Source organism: Anopheles moucheti, chromosome 3 (genome assembly GCF_943734755.1).
Source record: "Anopheles moucheti chromosome 3, idAnoMoucSN_F20_07, whole genome shotgun sequence".
Lineage (NCBI taxonomy): Eukaryota > Metazoa > Arthropoda > Insecta > Diptera > Culicidae > Anopheles > Anopheles moucheti.
In genome coordinates, this window is record NC_069141.1 from 81298094 (window position 1) to 81323164 (window position 25071).

Genomic DNA, 25071 nt, shown 5'->3' on the forward strand with positions numbered 1-25071 from the left:
TTTTTGGCCTCGTATGTGTGGAAGCACAATGGAGGAGCCGCTACAATAACGAGCTTACGTCATGAGAATGACATTAATATTAGCAAACTCTGGATCATCAATGACGGTTGATTGCAATGTTAGATGTTTTATTTTTCTTTATTAGATTCGAAATCACTCCGGAATTAAACCACTTTCGGTCTTATCATCATTTTTGAAGATTTTAGTGCATAATTTAGTCCTCGAAAGGTTTTCCAAGACATCCCCGTTGCATATGCTTTCGTTACTCCACGAAGATAGTTTCCATTGAGATTGCTGTTGGAGTTGGAAGCGAATCGTAAATGTATTCCCGCATTTTCATACAACCGTTTACCAACATACCTTTCATGACATTTGTTGTACCACCAGGCTCCATAATAATCGACTGCACAGTGGCTGTACCATTCATCATTATCTGCGTCGAATGTTGAAAACTTCATACCCTTGCTGTAACTGAGAGAATCACCAGCCGTTCCGGAATGTTCACCTAACTTTGTCATTTCGTACTTTTGGTTTTCGTCTCCAATCTCAAACTGATCGTATTTGGCGTACGGTTTATTCCCATCGAAATCTTCAAGCACCACCACCAGCTCATGTGGTTGGGACATTGTCAGTTGATAAATCCGATCCAGACCCAACCAGAACTCACCGTCCAGATTGCCAAACCCATTCTTGTACTCTTTCCAATTGCGATAGAAGTTTGTCGATCCGTCGAACCGATGTTGTATCACAGTCCATCCGCCCGATAAGAATTCCTTATCGCACAGTACGCTTACTGGTTCCTTGAAGGGCTTTTCCGGTTGAATGGTGTATATGCCGGAAGAAAGAACCTCTCTGCACGATCTGTATCTATTGTCACGCACTTTATTTGAATTGTTCATCTTCGTTTTCGTTCTTCAGCTCTAACCACTTACCTTTCTACCATGTTTCCATCTAAACGATCTTCTAAAAGCTTCAATTTGGTTAGGATCATTTCGAAAGCAAAACCTCCATGATGGACAACACTCGATGGATCACATTGCGCAACAAAGATGGTACAACACAGGGTGAATGCGCACAGAAGCTTAATCTCGAACATGCTGATAACACTTTCAAACCGATAGCAATGACTCTGGCAGTTTAATGCTTACCCTTTTATATCCGTCATTCGTTCAAAGCAGAAAGCCAAAATTATCATTTGGACGCCCTTGAGAACAATGCGAGAAATCTGCACTGTGTGATGGTGTAGGAAAATGATATAAATAGCACTCGTCGTATTGCCCACATTGTGGTGTGGTCTCAAACCAACGGCTATAATCAGACTCTAATCAGAGCTTGATTCTTTCTATTCTGCGCAAAGTTTTTAGTCATGGCCATTATTCTGTAGGAAGATATCTCAGTTACGCTTTCATTCCGTTGCTACATTGTATGGCATTGTAATCGGGCCGATTTACAAGATTTAAAGAATAATTATAGGGTATTTTGTATGACATCTTTATTTAATACAGAATTGAACAACCATAATGGCCTTTGAAAACGAAATGATCTAACCAGTCTTTGGTCTTATCATCATTTTTGAAGTTTTGAGGGAATAGTAATGCTCTCGGAATGATCGCCAAACCATCCCGGTTGCATATTCTTTCGTTGCTCCACGAAGATATTTTCCATTGAGATTGCTGTAAAGTGGATGCAAAAGGGTAAAAGTATTTCCACAACTTCTCATAACCGTTAACTAGCATACCAAGAATGACATTGGTTGTACCACCAGGCTCCATGAAATTCGACTGCACAGCGTCTGTCGTCTGCCACCGCTGCGTCGTTATCCGCATCGAAAGTTGAAAAATTCATACCCATGCTGTATCTCAAAGAATCTCCAGCCGGTCCCGAACATTCACCCAGCTTCTTGAGTGCATACTTTTCGGTCTCGTCTCCGATCTCGAACTGATCGTATTTGGCGTACGTCTTATTGTTATTGAAATCTGCCAGCACCACCAACAACTCGTACGGTCGTGACACTGTCAGCTGATAAATACGATCCAGTCCCAACCAGAACTCGCCGTCCAGATTGCCAAACCCATTCTTGTACTGTTTCCAGTTGCGATAGAAGTTTGTCGATCCGTCAAACCGATGCTGTATCACAATCCATCCACCTGATTCGTACTCTTGATCGCACAGTACGGGCATCGGCTCGATGAAGGGCTTTTCCGGTTGAATGGTGTAAATGCCGGAAGAGGGAACCTCTTTGCACGATCTATACTCAATGTATGTATTGTGCATTAGCTGCCTTACGGTATTCATCCTTCCACTCATATGACTTACCTTTTTACCATATTTCCACATATACGATCTTCTAGAAGTTGCAATTTGGTCATGACCATTTCGAATGCAAAACCTCCTTCGACAACACGCGATGTATTTGCAGATTTGTTACATTGCGCATTAATGATGATACAACTTAGGGCCAATGCACACAGCAGTTTAATCTCGAACATGTTGACAACACTGGATGGCTTTTAGTAATGAGTAATGGCAACTAAATGATACCCTTTTTATATGCGTCATTTCTTGAAAGTGAAAGTTTACTTTATCATTTAGTTGTTCGTGGGCAGTGCTGAGATGTGTTGACCCTTGTGATAGGCCATATTCTGTGGAATGTTGGTTGATATAAAGTAAATGCTATGCATCGCAGCTGCTTAACAAACAAATGCCTTGATAACAATTCCCATGTGTTGTGATGCGTTGAGGTCATTGGACATTATACTCGGGGTAAAAGAGTCAGCATTCCGTCAGTCGTCCATCAAGTAGAATTGACCAATAATAAATGCTTTTATTATTTATAATTTCTATTATTGTATTGTTATTTTAATTATTATTAAATATTTATTATTTTTAGCTTATCAATAAAGACATACATTTTAAATTAAGTAAATCATTTTATCAATCATCAATTTCTGTAGTGTTGTTGTAGTCTAGTGTTGTTTTAAAATGATTCGAGTTTCTAATTCATCTTTTCAACATGAAAAACACATTATGTTCCTGTACTAATTGTTTTGGCAAGAAATGACGCTTTGATGGATAAGAATAAAGTTTTACCAAAGACCTCTAAGCCTCCTAATGGTACACGGTAGCGATGGACCGAAATGATTATGTGAAACCTCAAACAGAAAATGAAATTCAATAATTTCGAGCTCAACACAGAGTGATATTTGATAGTCAGGGTCACGAAGAAACTATACCGAATGTGAACATTGTTGTTATGGGGTGCTAAATGGCCACCGGAAAGGGTGGTCGGGCAATTTTTCGTGAATGTTTATTAAACTGTGAATTTAATTGCACTTTTATTTAACTTTAATACAATCTTTGTTAGGTATTTGATTATCTTGAATGAAGATCTTCATTTAAAGTTTGTCCCTTTTTTATATACGTTAACCGATTTGTTCTTATAATTCTTAAACTTTGTTTTATATTTAATTGTATATTACATTAAATATATGTTGACCTTCGGATTTCTTTCTTTCCTCCCGTTAGTTTAAAACTCAAACTTTTGTTGATTGTTGTTCGAAACCATTAAGAATGATTCAAAAAACATCGCCCACAAATCGCATTGAAGGTACAACATTGCAATGAAAATTGATTAGTGCACTAACTGGATAATTGAAACAAATGTTAGCGCCGAATGTTTTGACCGGTCCCGCGTATATATTTGTCACGCGCGTAGCTAAATACCATTAATGCCACGGCATAATCGCAGCCGGTCCAATCAATCCGGATGGTTGGCCGCGTTGTAGTACCTGTGTTCATTTGCGACAGCGAAATGTTGTGACGAAAAATCCCATTAACGCCGGCGAAGGAAATGGGCAAAAGCGTCCGAATTGGAAACCGGGTAACGGCCACGGCATCAATGTTTTTGACGGGCGTTCGAGTTGGAGTGATTGAGTGGGAATCGATTCAGCTTAAATGCGAGAAAATGGGCAAAGTGCGGACAGCACTTACGACCGACTGTGTGGATCAACGCGGTGCAGTTGGGGGTGGGAGGCAACGGCCCAACCCAAATGTGTCGCAGTATAAAATCGAATTAAGAGATTAACAAAAAGAGCGATAGAGAGAAAGAGAGGGGAAGAGTGAGAAAAAGTCGTCTTCAGCCCCGTGCCGTGGAAAATTCTCATTAGTTTCGCCCCACGCTGATTGTCCGAACTGTCGGGCTGCGTCTGTGGGCTTTAATGAATATTTAATTAATGCGGTGTGTGTAACAAACGTACCCGGATGGTGGAGGTGAAGTGAAATGGGCCACCTGCTTGCTTGCCTGCGAATGAAAGCGGGGTGCCGATTGTGTGTGTGTTTTTTTCCGGAACCTCGGCTGTTGTTTCGGCTGATCTTGATAGGCAAATATTTACTTTTAACCCTTATCTTTCTTTCGGGTCGGGTGGAGGTGCCAAACGTTAGGCGAAAGGCAAACATATCATTGACGATGGATGGTATGGATCACTTGAAGTGATTCGCCAAGATTGAATTTGTATTTAATTAATATTCACACAAGGATATTATTTTGCTTCCCTTTTGACTTCGGACCGCAACGGAACGAATCTTACGAATTACTTGCTCTCAAAAGATAAATAAAAACCACGCACCACGGTCAGTGCCTTGTGCCGGTCGGTGCCAGGCAAATAAATTAGCAACGCTTGTAACGGCGGTTGACAAGCAAAGTAATATATTGCGAAAACACAACGAACCCAAACCCCAAAGCGAAGAAAAAAGGTTTGGAAAACGATGGACTCCTCAAGGTTCATCATCCCACTCGACGTGCTGCCACCGGGCAAGGGTGCCACGAAAACAAGGGCAAAGTTTATCAATATTGTAGGTTTGCCAGTCACCGCCAGTCGGAAGGACCGCCGTGAACTCGACCGCAGAACCGAACGTCAGAATAGAATGAATTACCGGAATGAAAGAAGAGTGATGTTTTTTTGGGGAAAAGTTTTCCTCTGCCGAGTCTCCGGATTGCGTGATTAATTAATGGTAGCGCCGAGTGCCGCGAAGTGGGTAAGTTGAACCTTCGGGGCGAATTGCACGCAATTTCGGCGAGTCAATAAATTATTACCGAGGTGTTTTGCAATATCGCATCCGCAATGTCGGATGGCTAACGTAATGGCCAGGCCGGGAGACACCTGCGCGGAAGGAGAATGTTTTTGTTTTCCTTGCAGTGATGGAGTTACGCGATAGTTTTGTACCTTCATCACCCAACGGCCAGCGGGTAAGAGTTCGGGCAACTTCTTTCCTTTACCGGTGGCCTTTGTTTTTGGCCCCTCAGGGGAGATAAATGTGGCGACAACGAATGATAAATAAGATTATCCGGGTGCTCGAATCTCGACCCAGATTGATCCACTTAAATGCGCAAGCAAGAGAACCGAGCGTCGAATGGAGCGGTTGCATCCGGGCGCGCGGAGTTTAATGAGGTCTCGTAAAATTCGTCAGTCGTTTGTTCGGTCCAATCGTTACAAAAAAAAAAGAACCGAAAGACATTTGTTCGATTTGGCATTTGAAGAAGGGTACTGCTTTGTGAGTACTTGTTCTGTTTGGTTTGGTTTTAAGCGCTTTTCTTTCACGGGCTGCTCGGCGATAAAAAATAAGTCCATTCGATTCTGTTTATGGTTAGGGGAAGGATGTTAAATCTGACCCGAATTGTGCTTGACACCAAGGCAGTTTATCGTGGCAAATTATGTGGCAAGCAAGCAATCGTTACAGATTTTCGGATGTGTTTATCATTCGATTCTGTTGCAGTATAGCACACGATAGGCATTGCTTGCACTGTTAGCAAGTCTTGTGATCGAGTGAATTAGATGCTTATGATGTTTGATATGCGTTGAAGTAAGACATGGTGCTATAAAGAGTTGTAAACATTTATAATGTCGATCAGATGATCTCTTTGGCCAGGACGCTACTAGGTGACTGAAAGTTGAGCTTGAAATTTTAGTACTAATAAAAGACATCTCACCCTTTAAAACAGTCTCACTGATGCGGAAGACGGTAGACCAAAATACAATCCATCTTGAGCCTTGAAGATCATCAAGAACAACAATGTTGAAGTTGAGATACGCCCTGAGGTGTTCCCGACCGATCTTTATACCGTTTGGTAACTTCTCCACACAAAACACCTTTCGAGATGATCAGAGCTAGGACTACTTGGATCACATATGTATCAGAGACATGCACGTTGTCGAAGATTGACGAAAGTCACTTTCGTAAGGAGGTTGCTCAGGAGCATGTTACCTTACCTTACCTGTCCTTTTAGGTCGTCCACATCGATAGCGGGGGCTTGATCAGTCGAAAATGAGATTGAGTGATGAAGTGTTGATGCGTCCACCATAAAGGCCGGGATATTTAATTGGCTAGGTTGAGTGGTTTAGAAGACTCCTTCTAAAGACAAAGAGAGAGTCTTCTAGAGAATACGATGGAGTCTATTAAAATTTTCTCAACTAACACAATAAATGGGATAACGAAAATAATAAAATTTCGAATTATTTGTCGAAATAATTACTCATCAAAAGTGCCCACTTTAATAATTAAAATATAATATTGCAAAACAAAGAAATTAAAACATATTTTTATGTAAATAACAAGCACCTTTAGTGTACCGTTTCCTCTGTTGTGAACGTTATCTTCTTACATGCTTACTCTTTCTTTACTTGCTTGCCTCACTTATGAAAGCTTTAACTCCCACCGTGTCCACAAGGTATGCCAGTGGGTGTTGGATGTGGCACGTGCTTTGCGCCGGCAGCGACACACCCGAAGCGATGAAGGAATGTAAAAATAAACGCTCCAGCTCCAGCACTACTTTGCGAATCCGTCTTACATTGCACCCACTGTCCGGACCAACGCCATATTCTGTAATGCTCATATTTTACGGCATAAATGAAATAAGGAAAGACACGGTGCCTGGCTGGGCGTTGCTAGAGCTCGCTGGTGCTGGATTAAAGCGACATTGCTCAGGGCTTACGTTTTATGATCTTCGTCCGCTCCGATTCCGTGAAACCCAGCAACGGAGCAGCACGGGGAAACGTTTGGAACGCCGCCTGCTCCTGCTGTGTTTTAATGGAATGCCGCTCCACGGCGGATGTTTGCGTGTGCAGAAACCTACGCGAGAAGGTTTCAGGCCTTTCGCTGGTACGAACGGCTTGAGATGGTTGCTGGTTGCGCTTTTATTTTTTTTTCTTTTGGTTTTATGTTTTGCTTCCGCCACGTCTAGTGCTCTCATCGGCTGTTCGCAGCAACTCTTCGGAATCGTCTCGTGGAGGATGCTCGTGAAGTCAGGATGCTGTAAGTGATACTATCATCGCTTATGCTTATGGAAAAGAATATTTCCGACCCCGTTCGTTCTCGGGTGAAGGATGTAAGGATTTAATTTTTCTAAAGGTAGGATGCCGGCCATGCGACCCCCGTGCCCGCTCTACGGACGAGGTAGTGTTTTTTCTCCTATGCACGTTCATCATGAAATGTGTAACGGTGGGTGCATTTCTTGGCCGTCTGATTTCCCTTTACATTTTGCTTAGATAATGACTAAGACGATTGTAGCCTAAAAGGCAGAGGATTGTTGCAGTTTTTCAGCTTGCTGCTAATTAAATACAGCAGAGTTAAAAGATAATTTTGCATTATTTATTTTAGTACCACCGTTGACTTATGGGTCTTCGCTTGTTGCCCCATTCTAGAGTTTTTTTTTGCAAAAAAATATTGCACATTATTTAGGCGTTTGTTATACGTAATAGAAAAAAATGTATATTTTGAGGTATGGACTAAGGAAAATGTTTTCAAATTTATTCTTTTGTTTTCTAGATCAGTCCTTAAATTCTATGATATGAGATGGACCTATATCTGGGCTTGTGCTGTAACGTTTAATTCTGTAAGGTTTTGGTTCAAATCTCACATGTACTACATTGATCGTTGAGGAGTATGAGGACTATTGTGGTCTAATAATGAATTTTAAAGTGAGAAAGACCTTTGAAGACCGTTTTGCCACAAATAAAAATATAATTTACAATTAATTTCCTTTAGGTTAATTATTTCCCTGTAAACACTCAGTCCCTTCTACTGCACTGTCCATAAAGTTAGTAAAATAGTAAATAATTCTCGAAGCAAATAAATAAATATTTTGTAGTAAGGAGAGGATAAACTTATTTCCTCCACTGACATGTAAATTTGTATAACCGATAGCTTATCTTGGCGTTGGACCTTCCATATCTCGTCGATCGTTTCTCGGGAGAAAGTCTCCACCAAAGGAGTAGCAATCTGCAGCTATCTGCAGCATGAAGCAATCTCAAAATAAAACCCGTCTCATCATCGAAAACGATAAAGCGACGTCCAGGCAGGTTTCAGCACCGACAAAGAACGCCCAGTGTTGCATTATTTAAGCGTAAGCGCATATGATGTTGATTGTGCTCGAAAAAAGCTGCAATGCAGAAATTGAGTTCATATCAAAACTGGACGGGGACGGCGGGTCGAGGCTCATCGGGGACGGTTATAATAACTTATCTTCGGTGTCGAAGCAAGGAATGAACCCTAACCAAACCGCACGGTAAATGGTAATGGTGTGGCTGGCTGCGAAATGAATGCTGCACAGCAAGATTGAACGACCTACGGACCAGTTGCTGGTTTACTCGGTCGACTCGGTTGTGGTGGTAGATTGCGTTTTGTTTTTTTTTGTTTTGTTTATCCAGATTAGGATGCAGCTAATGTCAGGGGTATAATATATGTGTTGCCAAGTTTGTAGAATGGAAAGAAAACAAAAGCGCGCGCAATCTTCAAAATTGCAGAGCAATTTTGACAGCGAAACAAACAACAGCAAAATATGGTTTACATACGACACTGGTTTTGTGATGTCTGTTAATCAAGGGAAAATGTTGCGCCTTGCTTCAGAGGGATTAATTCTTCACGAAACCGGTGTTGTCAAACCGAAAGCGTAATATTTAGTACTGTTTTGACTTTATAAGTACATTATTACTTCATTGTTTTGAGATGCATTTTAAGATGCAATTTATGATACTGCTTTGTCTTATGTTTCTAGTGACCTGATGCCCTACAGTTGATATGATATTGCTTTGCCATTCCAGATAAACAATGTAATTTGTTTGTTGGGGATTAGACACATGAAAACATGTATATCGAATGCTTTGTTCTTTCCAAACAGCAACCATTTTCAGCCTTAACAGCTTGTTGCGTGTCTCTCGGTCGATGCCGAAATCGAATGGAGAGGAGGGAGGATCAAGGAAATTGATATTAAAGTGTTTTATTTGACGTTTAATATCAATCGTTCGTCGCCCAGCAAATCCCGATAATTCATTCTTTTGTATGGTAAGCAAACACCATCAATCGAGCGAAGTGAGGTTGTTTTGCCTCCCCTCGAGAGCAGCGTATCGGATCGGATGTACTCTGTTCGACTTTCGATTTTCCTCCATTTCATTGCGGTTTTGAGATTGAACGAACGAGATAGTGATGTCACAACGGATTTGTGAAGTGAGCTTTTTTTTTCACTCCCCCCGACTCATTCACTTGCTTCCCGTGGGCGGGGTGGAACCGTCCGGGGCTCCGGTGCAGTCGCACGGTGATCGTAAATCGTCCGGTCGGCGGCCGTAACCGTCGAGTTTGTTTTCGGTCGACGTCTGAGAAACCTCCGGCACACGGTACGGATAGATAACCTGGGTGGCCACCAGCACAAAGCCGGGTCACCTCCGAGCGGTTACCAAGTGATAAACGAAAACCAAATACGATGACGGCTCGGCGGGTGGTTGTAGTGATTGGCTGGAAGGTGCTCTCGGGTGCTGTTTGTAGTTTGACATTCGTGCACGGTTCAAAGGAGACATTTATTCAAAGCGCATTCGACATGCCGGAAGATTTATGGCAACCGTATTAAGCCGCGCCGAGGAACGGTCAAAGAACGGTGACTGTAATTAAGCCATCCAGGACGGGAGTGCCTGCAGTTGATGCTCACCCGGTGACGGTCCCAAGTTGGTGCTTCCGGTCTGACGTTGTGGATCTGCTATCGACACAATAAATCTCCATACACAGCTATGGCCATTTTTTGCGATATTTCCCTTCCACTCTCTCTAGCTCCCTCTCTCTCTCGTTCTCTCTCCCTCCAAGTGTGCTCGTGGCACCTAAATGCGCCAGACTGAAAGAGTGCCCCGAACGTGGTTGGCAGTTTGGCAGGAACGGTTGGAAAATCTGGCAACTTTCGTGCGTCCTCCGAGACTCGGCCCCGCACGGTGGTAAGAACTGGCACTGTTGGGACACTGGCTGACACTGCTTTTATGGCATCGAATGCACCTGCTTGGGAATGATAATGGTGCATCACGGTGCGCATGGTATGTTGAGTGTAAGACGACATGTTAACACCATTACGGGTAATTATGGATTAGCGAAGATGCCACCGAGGACTTTTCAGGACTTAATTTCCTCTACAAACGTGATTGGCTTAGGTTTGTAATCGCCATATATGTACATTGTGAACACAAAAATGTAATCTTTCCACTTGTTCGGTTAATGTGCTTGACTTTGCAGTTGCAGTGCAAAAATATAAGAGAAATGTAATAATAATTTAGATTATCTTTTTCTATATAAACCTTTAAGCAATTCAATTTATATTAAAAGCATAACATTATTTAAATTAGGTGCAAAAACAATCAATTTTTATATATTTTAAAATTAAACTAAAAGACTTAAACGACATTCCTTTTTGTTACTTCGTTGGTAAGTTGGTATTTTTTAATTGGCTTTACTTAAACAGTCGGTCTTTCCCATAGGAGGGTCAGTTTAGTCGTCTGTTGAATTAATAATTTTTGTTGCATAAAGTATTGTGTTTCACAAAACTCCCAATGGGTTTTAACTTAAAACATAATCGTTTAATATAATCCTTTCTCATTCATCTACTTTATTTACTCTCTCTCTCTCTGTGTGAAATGGAGACGCCTGGTGTTTTATTCCGCCTCAAACTCTGGCACATTGTGTTGACTGCGTACATGCAACACCTATGTCCCACCGCTCGGGCAGAGTTCATTACAACCGGACGTCTTGATGAACCCCGGTTGGCACATTCACGAAATAGCCGAACCAAGCGTTTGGGAAGAGTTTTGTATACTTTCCGCTCCTTGCGGATCGTTAGACAAACCTTAGGGTAAACCACTTACAGCCCCGACGGTCTGAGTGCTGCACAAACAAGCGTTCTGTAGGGTTTGCTCTGTACCGCTGCAGCCGGAGGATATTTCAGTTTCGGTTTTTCGCAAAAACTTTCGATGAGTTTTTACGGTAGCGGAAAGCGTGCGAAGAAGAGAAACAGAGCAACAACAACAACACATTGCTAAAAAGAAGGAAACATCACAAGTTGCTCATATTTGACTCACGCAAAGATGTTGCGATTTGGTTTGGTGGTAATGCAAGGATGGGTACACAGCCGGTAAATAGCTTTCTTGTTTTAAGCTCATCGATTAGACGTGAAGCTTTTGCCAAAGATCCGGAAACTCCCCCTCCCTATATCAGCTGCACTTTTATGAAGATGGAAAAGCTCGGTAAACCATGTGACAGGAAGTGGGTCAGCAAACGGACCGACAAGTTTACATAGATATTGTATACAGGGAAGTGAAGCAGCAATTTCATCATGAAAGCATCATTTTTACGATCGTGTGGCTACCCCCAACGCATACGGAACCGGATGTATCTGTCAGCGTCGTCGTCGTCAACGTCAGTCCGTTGGTTGGTCGACACGATCGGTGTACCAAAGCCGGTCCGGTGTGTATGCATCGATGGCAGTGCGCTGAATAGAATGGAAAATGTCAATTTTCCTCCGAAGAAGCAAATATTTGCACGGAGAAAATCACATTTTATCAAAGGACGAGAGCCAAACTCAAAAGGATGAGGCTTGCGTTGGCCGCTCGGTGGCAGTGGGGATCGATTTCGTTAGCTTCCCTGACCGTAAGATGCCATCAATTTCTGGGCGAAGATGGAGAACGGCACTTTTCAATCGTTCCAAGCGTCGATCGAGAGCGCGAGAGGTTGAATGTCTTGGGATCCAATCAGGCATCCCCCCGATGGCCCCGTAAACGGTACCCACCAGTGTTTAGCGTGGGGTAAGCGATGAAAGAGTTCAATTTTACACTAGAGTAGCTGCCCGGTATCGGGACAGGGGTGTGTGCCGGAAGAGAAAAAAAACCCCACTCTCGAGTTCATCATCGATATTATGAAAGTAGGGAATGGGTGTGGGATTTGCTCGAACTGGTTCTAAAATTTGACTCAACTCCCGGATCAATTCGAGCGTTCTTGTCATGAAAATATGCAGCACATAACTGCCGGAACTGTACCGAGCTAGGGTTATGCGTGGTCGGCAAAGTGTGAAGTTGAGAGCACGGTTGACCGATTGCTATCCACGCAAGACCATTGTTCGTACGGTGTAATTTGTGATACGGTGTACTGCAGATACAAATAGTAAAGTTTTTAGTTGCGAGATGCTTGATGGAGCACCGGGATGACTTTAGCATGTCAAAAATGGTATCAAAACCCGGCAGGATATGTTTTCTCCCCAATGCCGGACTTTGACTAACTAATGTCAAATGTTGTAGATAAAATCAAGCAAAGCTCCAAATGGCAGACCGAATCAATAGGTTCTAGAGTAAGAAAAGGAAAAAAAATAAGAACTTGAGTCAGTATGGGTTCAAAAATTCCGCATGTTTCAACCTTTTCTCTAAAATTACCAACGAATTATTGAGATGGATTCCACTGATGAAAGTGTTTGAATCTGGTTGAAGAGAGTGAAGTACGACATCTGGGCAACTTGGGGTTTTTATTAAATGTTAACAACTTAGAACCTTGGGTATTTACTCGTACTATTGTGATTGTTACATAAATTACCAAATTAGTTGAATTCAGTTCTTACATTAACGTTACGGAGGTTTGGATGTTGATTCCACTCCTGGTTCGAAATGCACTCTCACGAGCACATATATTTAAAATTATTTAAAAACAATTGGCGCAAATTTAGATTATTTGGTACGTTACTTAGATTCACCATGATATGTTTCATATTACCACCCGGGCAAGTTGGACCAACGTTCTTTGTGTGACTGAGTAGTTACTTAATTGAACAAAAATATAAAAAAAGAACTTAAGAGCATTTGATTTCTTCAAAAATAATCGTTACCAATTATGCCATAACCGAGTATACCTGGGATAATGCAAATTGCAAGAAGGAAATGCCTTGTAAAATTGTATACCACTCAACACTACGGTGCCCAAAAAAAGCGTGAAAGCCGTCATAATTTAATTATAAATAAATAAAATACAAAATTATGCCATAATATCAAGAATCACATTATTTATTTTGTCAATTCTAAGAGTGATTCTGCCTGTAAAATTAACTACAAAAATTATGCTTTTGTTCACGTTCGTTGCTATGGTAGTGTTTTGTGTGTGTGTAAAAATACCCCAATATGCAAAGAACAATAGATGGAAATTATACATTATGCACTTATTTTCTGCTATCTGAATTTTAGAACAGATTCGCTCCCACATGATCGAAGTAGAAGAAAAATGAGTTCCACCACCCTAAGCTGGGTTCTCGGTAAAGCTACCGAGGGTTACAATTCGAGTGAAAACGGAACGAAAGTCTCGATACACGTGCGAGTGTTAACATTCATGGCCTGCTTCATAAACATGAATCAATGGTTTTGGCGTACGCAGCAGTGACTTACCAGCGCCAGCGGTACCGCGACCAGTGCAGAAGATAAACGATACAACCAAAAAAAAAAAAAAAAACAGAGTTCAAGTATTGCGCCATTCGTGATTCACTTTCAAGACGTTTCACAGCCAGCAGCTGGCGGTACAGCTGGTACGGATATGTACGCAGCAAGTAGAGATGTTCATATGTGATTTATGTGGATACGGTAACCATAAGCGCTTTGCTGTAAGCATTTGCGTATGTGTTCGGAGGGCGGTTGGTTTGCACGATGAAATATTCATCGTCACAATAGCTGTCTCCCAGCATTGTGCTTTCCACGCAATCTGAGCTGACGAAGAAAAAAAAAACAACCCCCGAGTCCGAAAACCGCCAAACAAAGCGAGACGGAAAAGCACACCAAAACATATGATAATGAAGAATACATTATTTAAAATGCACTCTTCCAAGCATCATCATCAGCATCATCAGCGTCGTCATTGGGCCGTCGCTGTGGCTGGTGTTGTCTAGCGCGCGGCCCACAGGGAGTCAAAGTCGTCCAAAGATGTTACGAATGGCACCGCCAAATCCAGCAGTAGGCTGTGGTGTGCCAACACACACACCAACCGTCCAACCGGGGTGCTGGCGAACCGTAGACAGAGCAGCAAACGAGAATGATTTTGGCATTGACCGAAGATAGTAGACGAAGTAATGCTATGCAGATGGAAATTTGATCTTATTCCCACATGGTATCTCGCACCGGTATTTCTTTTATCGAATGTCGAATGCAATCACCATCACCGCTGAAAGCTTCAGCGATTTCGAGGGGAACCCTTCGCACGAGTGGAAACGCTGCCGGACAAATCTTTTCCAAGCACCGAACAGCTGCTGCTCAGCGTTGATATCTTTAATGCCATAAGTTGTACTAAAAGAAAACAGGAACAAAAAACCGCTGTATTGCCGTTTTTTTTTTTGGTGTGTTTTGGTTCAAAATTTAAGGAAAAATTAATGTGAAAAAAATGTTCAAGTTTTAGAAACGTATTGTTTCGTTAACTTCGTAGCTACAGCATGAATAGTTTCGGGCCCGCGCCAACTAAACCGCCTCCTTCACCAACTGAGATTAAGCATTTCGCGGGAGTTTCTATTTGCTTCATTACGCCAATCATTTGCCACCCTGCAGAACAAGTGGGACGCACGGGTGCTAAAACTTTCACCTCTCGAGCTTATTTTATCATTTGTTTTGCTCTAAGTGCCCGGTTGCCCGCACGCTGTCTGTCTCGACGGTTGGTTTCACGGGACGTAGGGAGGGTTTTTTTATGTATATTTTCCAACAGGCAGGCGCTAGTATGCCCACGAGGTGATAAACTTTCCCAAAGAAGCTTAATGTCAGGTCAGGTTACCGGTACAGCATGTTGGCGCAAAGTTTCTCCACGTTATTGGACCATCTTCCCATGACAGTTGGTCCGGTTTGCGGGGGTTTGGGGACTACACATTGTATTATACATGTACATCCACCGGAAGTACCGCTTCCGATATGGGTACGAAAATTGTAAAGCCAGGATTAGGCACCGACGACTATCTTTTACCGGGCGTGGTTCTGATGGCGTGTGCGGCTGCCGTTCCGTGCTGCACATCCTGCTCGCTTCTTCCGACAGCTTTGCTGGCGGGCGTTCAATATTGCCATATTTTACTCAAATTGACGGCTGCATTAAAAATCAATTTATCTGCTGCAGGTTTCACTGCGCTACGGGCAATATTCTAATAAATTCTAATAAATACTTCACAGGATTATGGGGCCCTGGGATACAATGGGCAAGGTGACGTTAAGAAGGTTCGTACGATAGTGTGAAAGACGAAAGCTTTTTGTAGCTTAATGGTAAAATCTTTCGCAACAAACAAAGTAAAAGTCTTTTAAACATACCACTTACGATACCATGGTTCGTTTGAGCTAATCACATCTAGAATCAAGGGTTTAATGATGCTTCCGCGTACTGACTAAGAACCAAACGTAATGATCCATGTAAACACTATTTCAAGCAACCACCTGATGCCCTTTTATTGATTTTACGAGCATACGGTTATGAGTCCCTCGTGACCATTGTGAGCCATTTGCTGTTTTATCACACGTGATTTGATAGCGTCGACCGGAAAAGGTTCTTGAAAATGTTCATTTATCACTTCAACTATAGGAAATGGTCATCCTTGGAAAGCTTGGAATGTTTGTTTCCCTTTGTATATAAAAAAAACACATCTGGAATGCTTAAATTCAAGTTAATTTAAATAATGAAAAGATAACAGAAAGAAACATAAACACACATAAACCAAAGAAACATAAACACACATAAAACAAAACATAACATAAAAAACATAAAACATAAACATAAAATTCAGGAATTATCAAAGATAAGTAAAACAAGTAGCAGAATTTGCTTGTAGGCAATGCAAGCTAATAAATCCAAAAAACACACACCCTTTCTGAAACATTGAAACGAACCAGCCGGAAACAGAACATGTCAACGGTAGCAATCAAAACAGTACTTCATAACAGGTGACTGCACCGGCCGAAATGTATCAGCTTCCATCAATCAAAAATTCCTTTTTCGCTGATCCAGTGCACAAAACCGGTGTGAGCTCTTAAACTTTTCGATTATGTTCCATCTAATGCTAGCTGACGTATCGTGGCCGAACGGTGGTAGAAACGGTCACCCGGAACGATCGGATGCTGCCAGTGGCATACACGCGTTACCGTCATCACCGGAAAGGCTAACCTGTTTTGGCTGATTAGGTCCGGAAGGGTGCATCAAACTGTATCTCTCTGTACTGGCAGCACCGTCCGGAAACCTTCCGAAGCTTCGGTCCTTGAGGCAATCGAAAACCCGGCTGGATCTGGTTCGGTGAGCATGGATGCATGGTGCATGGTGAAATGTTCCGATGCACCAAGCTACATACCGAGCGGCAAGGTACGTTGCCCACGCAAGATTGGATGTTGCCGGTAGGGCTTTGATTGATGTTATGATGTTTTATTTGGCATTTCAAGTCCCCACAGTTGACGACAGTTGCCCGCCTGATAGATGATGATATAAAACCCGGCCGGATTCCCCGGTGCCGGAGTCGAACTGTGTGTGACTTGCTGGATGGAGGTTCTTTTTCGGTGCTGCCGGCGCAAAGATCAACAACGTCGGTCAAAACCATTGGGTATGGTCGTGCAAGCATACGCTTTATGTCGCTGTCGTAACGATCGGATTTCGGTGCCCTCTGTACTGTTCAATCGATTCCAGTACACGACCAATGTCAAGTGTTAACTTGTTGGCGTAAGCATAATGCTACACATGGCGGGATGTGTGGAAGTTATCGATTGGCCCGCTTTGGGATGATCCGTTTAAAGTGTAAAACTCGATTTGTACGTATCCGATGGAGAGTTAATATTATTGTAGCGAATATAACATAAAAACTGGACATCGAAGACGAAGTTGACAGTTTTACATGTTTTCCGTGCAGGTTCTGCTTCTGATGGTATGGTTAGTGTGTAAAAATAAAATCTGTTGTTAATTGTAATGAAAAATAGAATCTTATTTGTTAAAGGCTGTATAAAAATATTTGAGATTTTCAGCAACAACCTAAGCTTGTTGATAAATTTGCTTAGTAGGCTGTATCTTCGCTCGAATTTATGCTTCCTGTTGTAGTACCAACAACATCAAGAGGTCTAATAGCTGTCATTTCTGATAGCTACATATCTGAAGTTAGATAGACAAGAAGTCGCTTCAGATGGGATTTTGGACCGGTCCTGTCGTGTGAAGCCTTAACGTATTGACCTGTGGCCGACAGATTAAATCAAACAGTAGACAGTATGCTATTTTTACACCGTATCATTGTTACACTCAAATCACATATCCTCCGGAGAGCGTGTTTTTATTTTACTCCACACAAATTACTCCGCAACGATGTCGTCTGTGCGTTTGCTGCCTCCGATATAGAGCTTCCCGCGTAGAGATTTGCACCTCCCGCATCCCGTGGTACCATTAAACGACCGTTGTAAACGAACCAACAAGGCAAGGCGCAAGCATAATTAGTGTGTTTAATGTACAAACATTAAACTCCTCCTCGGCGCGCATTAGCACACCATCTTCGGACATGGATTACTTTCTGCACTGCTGGCAGAATTACCACCGTTCGGGCTCACAGGGCCTCAGCAGGCTGGAGATTCCTTTACCGGAAGGTTTGGGTGGCCTAATGAAGGAAGCACTACGGCCCAGCTCACCTTCGGATTGTGCCAGACGACAAAGTACGCAATCCGAGTCGTACGTATCGCGCGGATTCGTTAACGACGCAATAAAATTATGATAATGTTCCGTCGTACAGTTTCCCCCAACGGGTGGCTGGGGATTAATTAGTGTCACATAATGAAGTTCTTCGCGCGCCGATGATCTCGACTCGACCAGCCAGCGTAACCCACGCGGTACGTCTGGGCAGGGCACGGACATTTGTCAACTCGATCGTACGCTGACGCCGCAGAGATGTGCATCGCCTTGAGAAGGTTTCCATCTGGTGGCCAACCCGACCAGGGAACAGAAGTTGCGTAAATGAAGTCCATTTTTTCTTCCTTCGCCATCCCACCGTAATGGACAGTGATTCTGTTCTGTGCGCGCATACCTTGAAGTTCGGATTTCCATTTGGTGCAAAAACGTGTCCGATGCATTTGTTTCCATCCGGTTGTTTTTCTTACGCTTCCCATTCCCATTCATCCGGATCATGGGCATCCATTTTTTTTCCGCCCGGCCTGTCATCTGCCCCGACAATGGATTCACCGACGAACGGAGGCTTTGGGCGAAATCGATTTCCGGATTTGTTCCGTTCTTGCCACTTTAATTCCAACCCGGCCAAGTGTTGAAGCAGAACGTGAAGAAAAAAATGCTGCCCGATGGGCTTGTCCCAGGCTGAGTGCACGAGCGTGGATTCGTACGGTTGTAGTTGCTCACTTTCGCCGGGTTTGCATTCTTGTCCAATCGTTGAAACAATATTTCACTTTCGCACAATCCGCCCAGCACTCCCTGGAGGAAGTGCGCGCCGAGCCGAACAGGGAACGGTGTTCCTTTCGACAGATGGCTCCCGTGTTGTGGTGCGGTGTGGCCAGTCCCGCTCCAAAACCTTCCTGCCTGTCTGTGACTTCAGCCCGTGAAGCGAAGGGAACTCACGGTTTCACCAGGGCTTCACCCACTCGGCTGTCTTATGCGTCGCCCGGTGCAGCGTGACGTGGCGCACCGAATGAAAAGCGACGTTCTTGAAATATTTCCTAAAGGATTGAGCTGACGTGGGAAGCGCTCACGGTACGGCCAGCACCATATTGTGAAGGGCACACTTTTGCCGACTCGTTTTAATGCCCGCCCAAATACGGCACGCTTGCAAAGCAAAGGAATTGCGTCCATATTCCCTGGCGAAGAATTGCAACGGGTTTGGGAATTTATTTGCCGCGCCCTTGTACATCAACGGCATCGCAGCGGTTTGCTTATGAGTGTGGAAAAGCGAAGGGCGCACAAAAAAAACATGGAGCTGATTGGAGAACAGTACGTGGCAGAAGAGAGATGTACCTCGTTGATAACACCTGACCCAGCCGTAAGGTTTGTAGGCGTTAACCTTGGACAGCTGTGGAAAGAAAGAAAAACATTCTGATGATCTCATCAACAAGCTTTTTGGCACATTGGCCCCAATACTGCTGACACGTGTGTGGATAGGTAAAGGATGGGTCAAAAAGGGATTGACTTCAATTTATTTCTTTCCTCAAACCATTGCTATCGCTGCAGTGCTTCTTCATTATTTGTTGGAAATTCTATCCGGTAGATGCACTGTGCAACAGCTAAACTATTCCAACGTGGCTAAGAATTATGTTTGTCATTGTTGGGGATTAACCAATAGTGGAAGAATTTCTTATGTTTTGCAACTAAAATTTTCTTAGCACTCTTATTTCGCCATTTCTTGTATAGCGGTCCTGTCAGGTGAAGGTGAGCAGTGGAGATATCAACCAATTATCTGACTGCTTCAAGAACTAACCTTACCTCAACGGTATGTCGTCATAAAATCACTGTACAATCTTTGCAAAAATTGTGTGCGATACGATTCAGCGATAAGTTAATGTAGTGGTGGTGGTGAGTCAAGCACATTGGAGCCACTTGGCGGAATATTAGTCAGGGCGAGCCCCTGAGCATCACTGTGGTTAGATGCAACACTTCAAGTAGAATCCTCGTGAATGATTTTATCAGTACCAGCTTTGAGTCTCACTGTCGTTTCTTGGGACCCGATTTTTATCACAATCTGCCTTCTCTTATCAGTATAACAGTTATATCCGGTCCTCTTAGACGACGGGGCTCTAGACGATCGCCTTCTACGCCTCTTGATTGATCCGGCACAGTATGTAAGAGAACATTGATAAGGGTTGATAATGACATCACTGCTGATGATTGGAAGAATAGGGTTATTCATTTCATACTGACGAGAATATATTTTCGAAAAATTATAATTATTTATTATAAAAATATAAATTTTTAAAGACGGTTCCTAACAATTTGAGATTGGTGACGATAAATATGACGATTCTGACTGTACAATGAACCCGCTTTTAAATTACGAAAAACAATCGAAAACCCTTCACAACTGATAAGGACTCTCGACAAAGTTAAAGAGCCATCGGACAGGACTAGACTGGTTCTCACTTCAAGTTAGTAGTTGATGCACGTTTGAAGGTGAAGGTGTGCTACGAAAGTATAGTTGCTGTTGAAACGATGGACTCTTCACCGGTTGTGCTTTCAACTGACCATTCTTCGAATGGTATTAGGACGTGAGTAATGTAGTGTGAAAATACGCCTCAAAGCAATTTAATTTATTTCTGGCATAATATAGGAGCAACTCGACGGTGGAACGCGCTCAAGCGAATACCACGCAAAATGCGAATGAAGCATACGAGGAGGAGTATGATACCAGTAACCCACGCCGTGGTGTAGCCATCATCTTACACCACGAGAACTTTGAGCTGATGAGTAAACGCGAAGGGAGCCGCAGAGATCGCGATACCGCCATCACGGTCCTAACCAACATGCAGTTTGATGTCCGCGTGTATGACGATCTGCGATTTGAGGAGCTGCAAACGGTACTGGAACGACTTGCCGGCGAGGATCATTCGGCTAGTGACTGCTTGTTGGTAATGATCATGACGCATGGAGATGATGACGTGCTGTATGCCTACGATGGCGTGTATTCGGTTGACGTGCTGTTTGAACGTTTTATGGGTGACGCGTGCCCGACGCTACTCGGCAAGCCAAAGCTCTTCTTCGTACAGGCCTGCCGTGGGACGGAGTTCGATAAAGGAGTGAAGTTGCGCCAGTGCGGTCTGGATGAAGATAACTCAACGGCCCACAAATATGTTATACCGACAACGGCCGATTTGCTGGTGATGTACTCATCGTACAAGGGCCATGTTTCGTGGAGAAGCACCGTGGGAGGTTCGTGGTTCATACAGGCACTGTGTGCGGAGCTGGAAATCAGCTGGCGACACCTGGAGCTGCTGCAGCTGCTGACGGCCGTTTCACGCAGGGTGGCTTACGATTATCAATCAAACGTTCCGCAGAGTGAAACGATGAATGCAATGAAACAAATGCCCTCTATTGTGTCGATGCTAACGAAGCTTGTTTATTTCCCTGTGAAGAAAGAGTTGCAATAAAGGTTCTACATACAACACGATTTCGAGTGTATTTATTCTGGCAAATCTCACATTTACGAGTTTTGGAACTCTAGCTAGTAACTTGATCTCTGATCTCTCATGAAGAGTCGCTTGAATCAGACACATTGCCTATTATCTGCTAGACATAGCTCTGCAATTGTTGGTATGATTTAGTGTCCTATTTCATCTATTTCACAATCATTTCAAGATAGTTTTTGTTATTTCCTAGGAAAATAAACAATTTTCGTAAGCATCGAAACAATGCAAGGCATTTGTTTGCTGCTGTTCTTAAGGCCGTCGCCGGGTACGACGGATTGAAATCCGAACGCTACTTTGCGCGAAACGGCGGTCAATAGTTGCAGCAGTTGCTTGCTGTTGCCGTGCATGCGTAGTTCATCGCATAGTGCCCGGATGAACCAAGACCCCCGGTTAGTGTGACGCCACGAATAATGCCCTTTGTAGGTGGAGTACATCACCAGCAAATCGGCCATCGCTGGAATGGCATACTGGATCGACTTCGCTCTACCCGGTTGTATGGTCGGTTGGGGCAATTCTCTTGCTGTGGCTGATGCAACCGTTCGTGCCGCTTGTTTGATAGACTGCTCCAGAGAAACACCTTTATCCACGTTATCTCCCCGACACGCTTGTATGAAGAACAGCTTAGGTTTGCCAAGCAGCGTGGGACACGCCTTGCCGATGAAATTTTCCCACAAACGATCAACGCGGAACGTGCGATCTTTCGCATGCAAAACATTATCCTGCCCGTGTGTCATCATCACCACCAGCAAACAGTCGCGGTTCTTGTGATTCTCTTCCGCCAGATCGTTGAGCACTTCCATTATTTCATTCACCATTAAATCCTTATGCACGCGCACCTCAAACTGCAGATCGCTCAGCACTTGCTGCATGTTGTCACAGTCCACATCGGTGCCTTTGCGTGTGGTTTGATGAAAAAAATGCATCTGATTGAAAATTACTGCTACTCCCCGCTGTTCGTGTCGCATATCGTAATGGGCATCATCGACAATCTCAATGCCATGCACTACCGATGAGGCAATGATGTCGGAAACGCACGACGCTTGGGCCCTACACGAATTGAATGGTGAAGCGTTAGAATGAAGCACAAATATTTAGCTTCAACGACTTACAAAATTCGACTGTTGTTGTCCACATCGTCAGTTTCGGCTAACACATTCATATTGCTTTCCGGACGAAAATTGCGTTACCTTCGCAGCAGTCTATCCGTGGTTCGTAAACGATCAACTGTGACTAACTCGTGGAATTGTTGGTAAAGGTACTTCAAGTCTAGTGCGAAGCTTATCAGGTATGACATCATACATCTTTAAAGTTTGAACAGACTTTTTTAAATGTGTGTGTGCCAGGCTGTGTAAGAGGTTTCATACTGTCTTTGGATCACAAGTTGTAGTTGTAGGCTTTAGTTTTGCAAGTAAACGAAAGAAATATAAATTAGATCCCCAAAAATATGAATATAGTGATATTATTTTCAGTGCACCAAACGGAAAAACTCCTATAATTGTTTTCACTCATACACTAACAACCATTTTCCCCGACCGAAACGAATCAATCTGCGTCATTAGTCGCAGCATGAAGTGGCAGTAAATTATGAAAGCATATTTGTTTCAGTTTGGCTTTTGCTCGCTTGCGTCCGAATAAAAAGTTTTCCAGCTGCCATTGTTTGGACCATCCGCCTAATGGAGCACGGGAGACAGTGTGACCGTTTTTTGGAAAAGATGACTGTAAAGGTCATAAATATACTCACCGTGGAACACTTGCGCGTAAACATACAGTGCGCGGGCTCGTGTTCAATAGATTGCTTCGATATTGTAGCACCCACAAATTTCCGAACGGCAGCAGTATCGATCTCGTCAGCATTGTGGCATCAAGCTTGGCCAGCAATTACTCTCACGTTGGGTGAAGAGTAATTTTGGACCGATGCATGATAAATCAAAGCAGATGTCGTAAAAGTCTGCTCCGGTTCCCTGTGGAGAGATAGATTTATTGAGAATTTGTTGTTGTGGAAGGATAGATTCGGTGCTAGAAATGTCACATGCCGTGGCCATCATACATTAGCGACCATTGTTTGTATTGTGCAAAAAAAAACGCTAAATTTGAATGAAAACCTTCTCCAGGGTGGAGATGATTTACGATAATATTGATGTAATCGCAGTAATTGCCAATGTCAGATGTTTCACGACAATTTAGTTGATAAAAGAAGCTTGAAATTAACTGATGTGAAATTGCGTCCATTGCGAATGGGTTTGACAGGCACAACTTACATATCCACCGAGTGAACTCCTTGCCGGAACGGCAAAGCACCAGCAAGTCCAATGAGACGACACGCATTCTAAATTAAACCATCCACCAATAACGATGTTGGGCCTCTTTTCCATCACTATTGTGGAGCCCCTTTACTGGGCGAACTTGAGATGAATGCTTTCAAGCTGCACTGAAGTGATCTCGAAAAGCAGCACCTAACAGCACATCTGCTTAAAAAAAAACTGTGCTAGCGCCTTGTGCGAGAAATGATAAAGTAAGAAAATATCCTTTCAAACGTTTCGAAACAAAACGCCATTACGGGGAGAACGAGCACACGTGCCAGCAAAACCAGAGCACCCTTCCAATGTTTACCCGCACAGGCAAACATATTCATCACGTCTCAGAAATCACCACATGATAAACATAAATCGTACCATGATGCTGATGATGGTTTGCCGTAATGCGTTTGCGAAGTGGGAGATAATGTAAACTTTGAATTAGATTTAGATGATGATTTCGGTCTGACTTTGCCAGCAGTGTGCCGTCGCACGACCCCAGTGGGTGGGAGAAATTGGAAACGTTCAGCTCCGGCGGGAATGCTGATGGGAAGCGATGGAATGAGCGAGCGAAGGAGTACACAGGTAGCCGTTCACGGGGTTGGTAGGTGAATTTCCATATTTGTTACTTCTTCCACTGAAGCTGGCGCTACTGCGGACGGAGCATGGAGCCTATATACCGGATTACATCGCGGGAACAGGCTTTTGTGGCGCACGCTGTTCACGTGGTTGTCGCGTATGCGTAGCTGCCCCGGTTGCTTCATGGGCACGCCAAAGGTAAGTAAATAGCAAACAGAGAACTGGGGCCAACCAACAAAAAAAAGGGAATAGAATGTAGAAAAAGCGAAAAGAACACTCTACGCTCACGCTGGCTTCGTAATGCGAGGCTGGGAAAGCGCGCGTTTTGTGTGAATTGTTCCGCAGGAACCGTGCACAGGCATGGCGTGGCAAGGCAGCAAAGGACACTCGAGCCAGAAGTGCCTTGGGAGTAGAATAAACACTCGTCTTTCAACATCACAGCCTCCGGAGAAAGGCTGTAACCAGTGAGGGAGGGGAGGGAAAGGCCAAACGGAACACCCCCCGGAGGGCGAACGGTTTTCCCACCGTTGCTCTCGGTGTGTGTTTGCGCGCGCGAATGTGCGATGCTGTGCAACTCGAGTGGATGGTTAAACCTCCTCCATCGTTTACTTTTATGCGCCTATCAGCCTATCGCCCTACCAAACCGATAAAGATGGCAGGAGTACACCATAAATGAAGCACAATCATGAGGTGAATATGTGTTTTCGCTCGAGGTTATTTCGTTGGGCTCCCGGGCACGGACGAAGTTTTGCATGGGGGCCGCCGGA

The 25071-nt window shown here is 43.5% G+C and overlaps 4 protein-coding genes across 4 annotated transcripts; 1 reads left to right on the top strand and 3 right to left on the bottom strand.

Annotated features, from left to right (window-relative positions):
• Positions 1-164: 164 nt before the first annotated feature.
• Positions 165-1096, bottom strand: LOC128302331 (ficolin-2-like). The gene is made up of 3 exons (XM_053039129.1): positions 933-1096; positions 361-861; positions 165-294 (listed from the first exon to the last, which is right to left on the bottom strand). Exons 1-3 carry the CDS (start codon positions 1094-1096, stop codon positions 165-167), a joined length of 795 nt encoding a protein of 264 aa, XP_052895089.1.
• A 447-nt stretch (positions 1097-1543) lies between these two features.
• LOC128303054 (microfibril-associated glycoprotein 4-like) lies at positions 1544-2489 on the bottom strand. Its single transcript, XM_053039906.1, has 3 exons — positions 2317-2489; positions 1739-2248; positions 1544-1673 (listed from the first exon to the last, which is right to left on the bottom strand). The coding sequence occupies exons 1-3, from the start codon at positions 2487-2489 to the stop codon at positions 1544-1546; spliced, it is 813 nt and encodes a 270-aa protein (XP_052895866.1).
• Positions 2490-20411: 17922 nt separating this feature from the next.
• Positions 20412-21412, top strand: LOC128305642 (caspase-like). The gene is made up of 2 exons (XM_053043197.1): positions 20412-20513; positions 20576-21412. Exons 1-2 carry the CDS (start codon positions 20458-20460, stop codon positions 21390-21392), a joined length of 873 nt encoding a protein of 290 aa, XP_052899157.1. The 5' UTR covers positions 20412-20457; the 3' UTR covers positions 21393-21412.
• On the bottom strand, positions 21259-22650 carry LOC128305641 (caspase-1-like). The gene is made up of 2 exons (XM_053043196.1): positions 22541-22650; positions 21259-22478 (listed from the first exon to the last, which is right to left on the bottom strand). The coding sequence occupies exons 1-2, from the start codon at positions 22588-22590 to the stop codon at positions 21611-21613; spliced, it is 918 nt and encodes a 305-aa protein (XP_052899156.1). The 5' UTR covers positions 22591-22650; the 3' UTR covers positions 21259-21610.
• Between the last annotated feature and the right edge of the window lie 2421 nt (positions 22651-25071).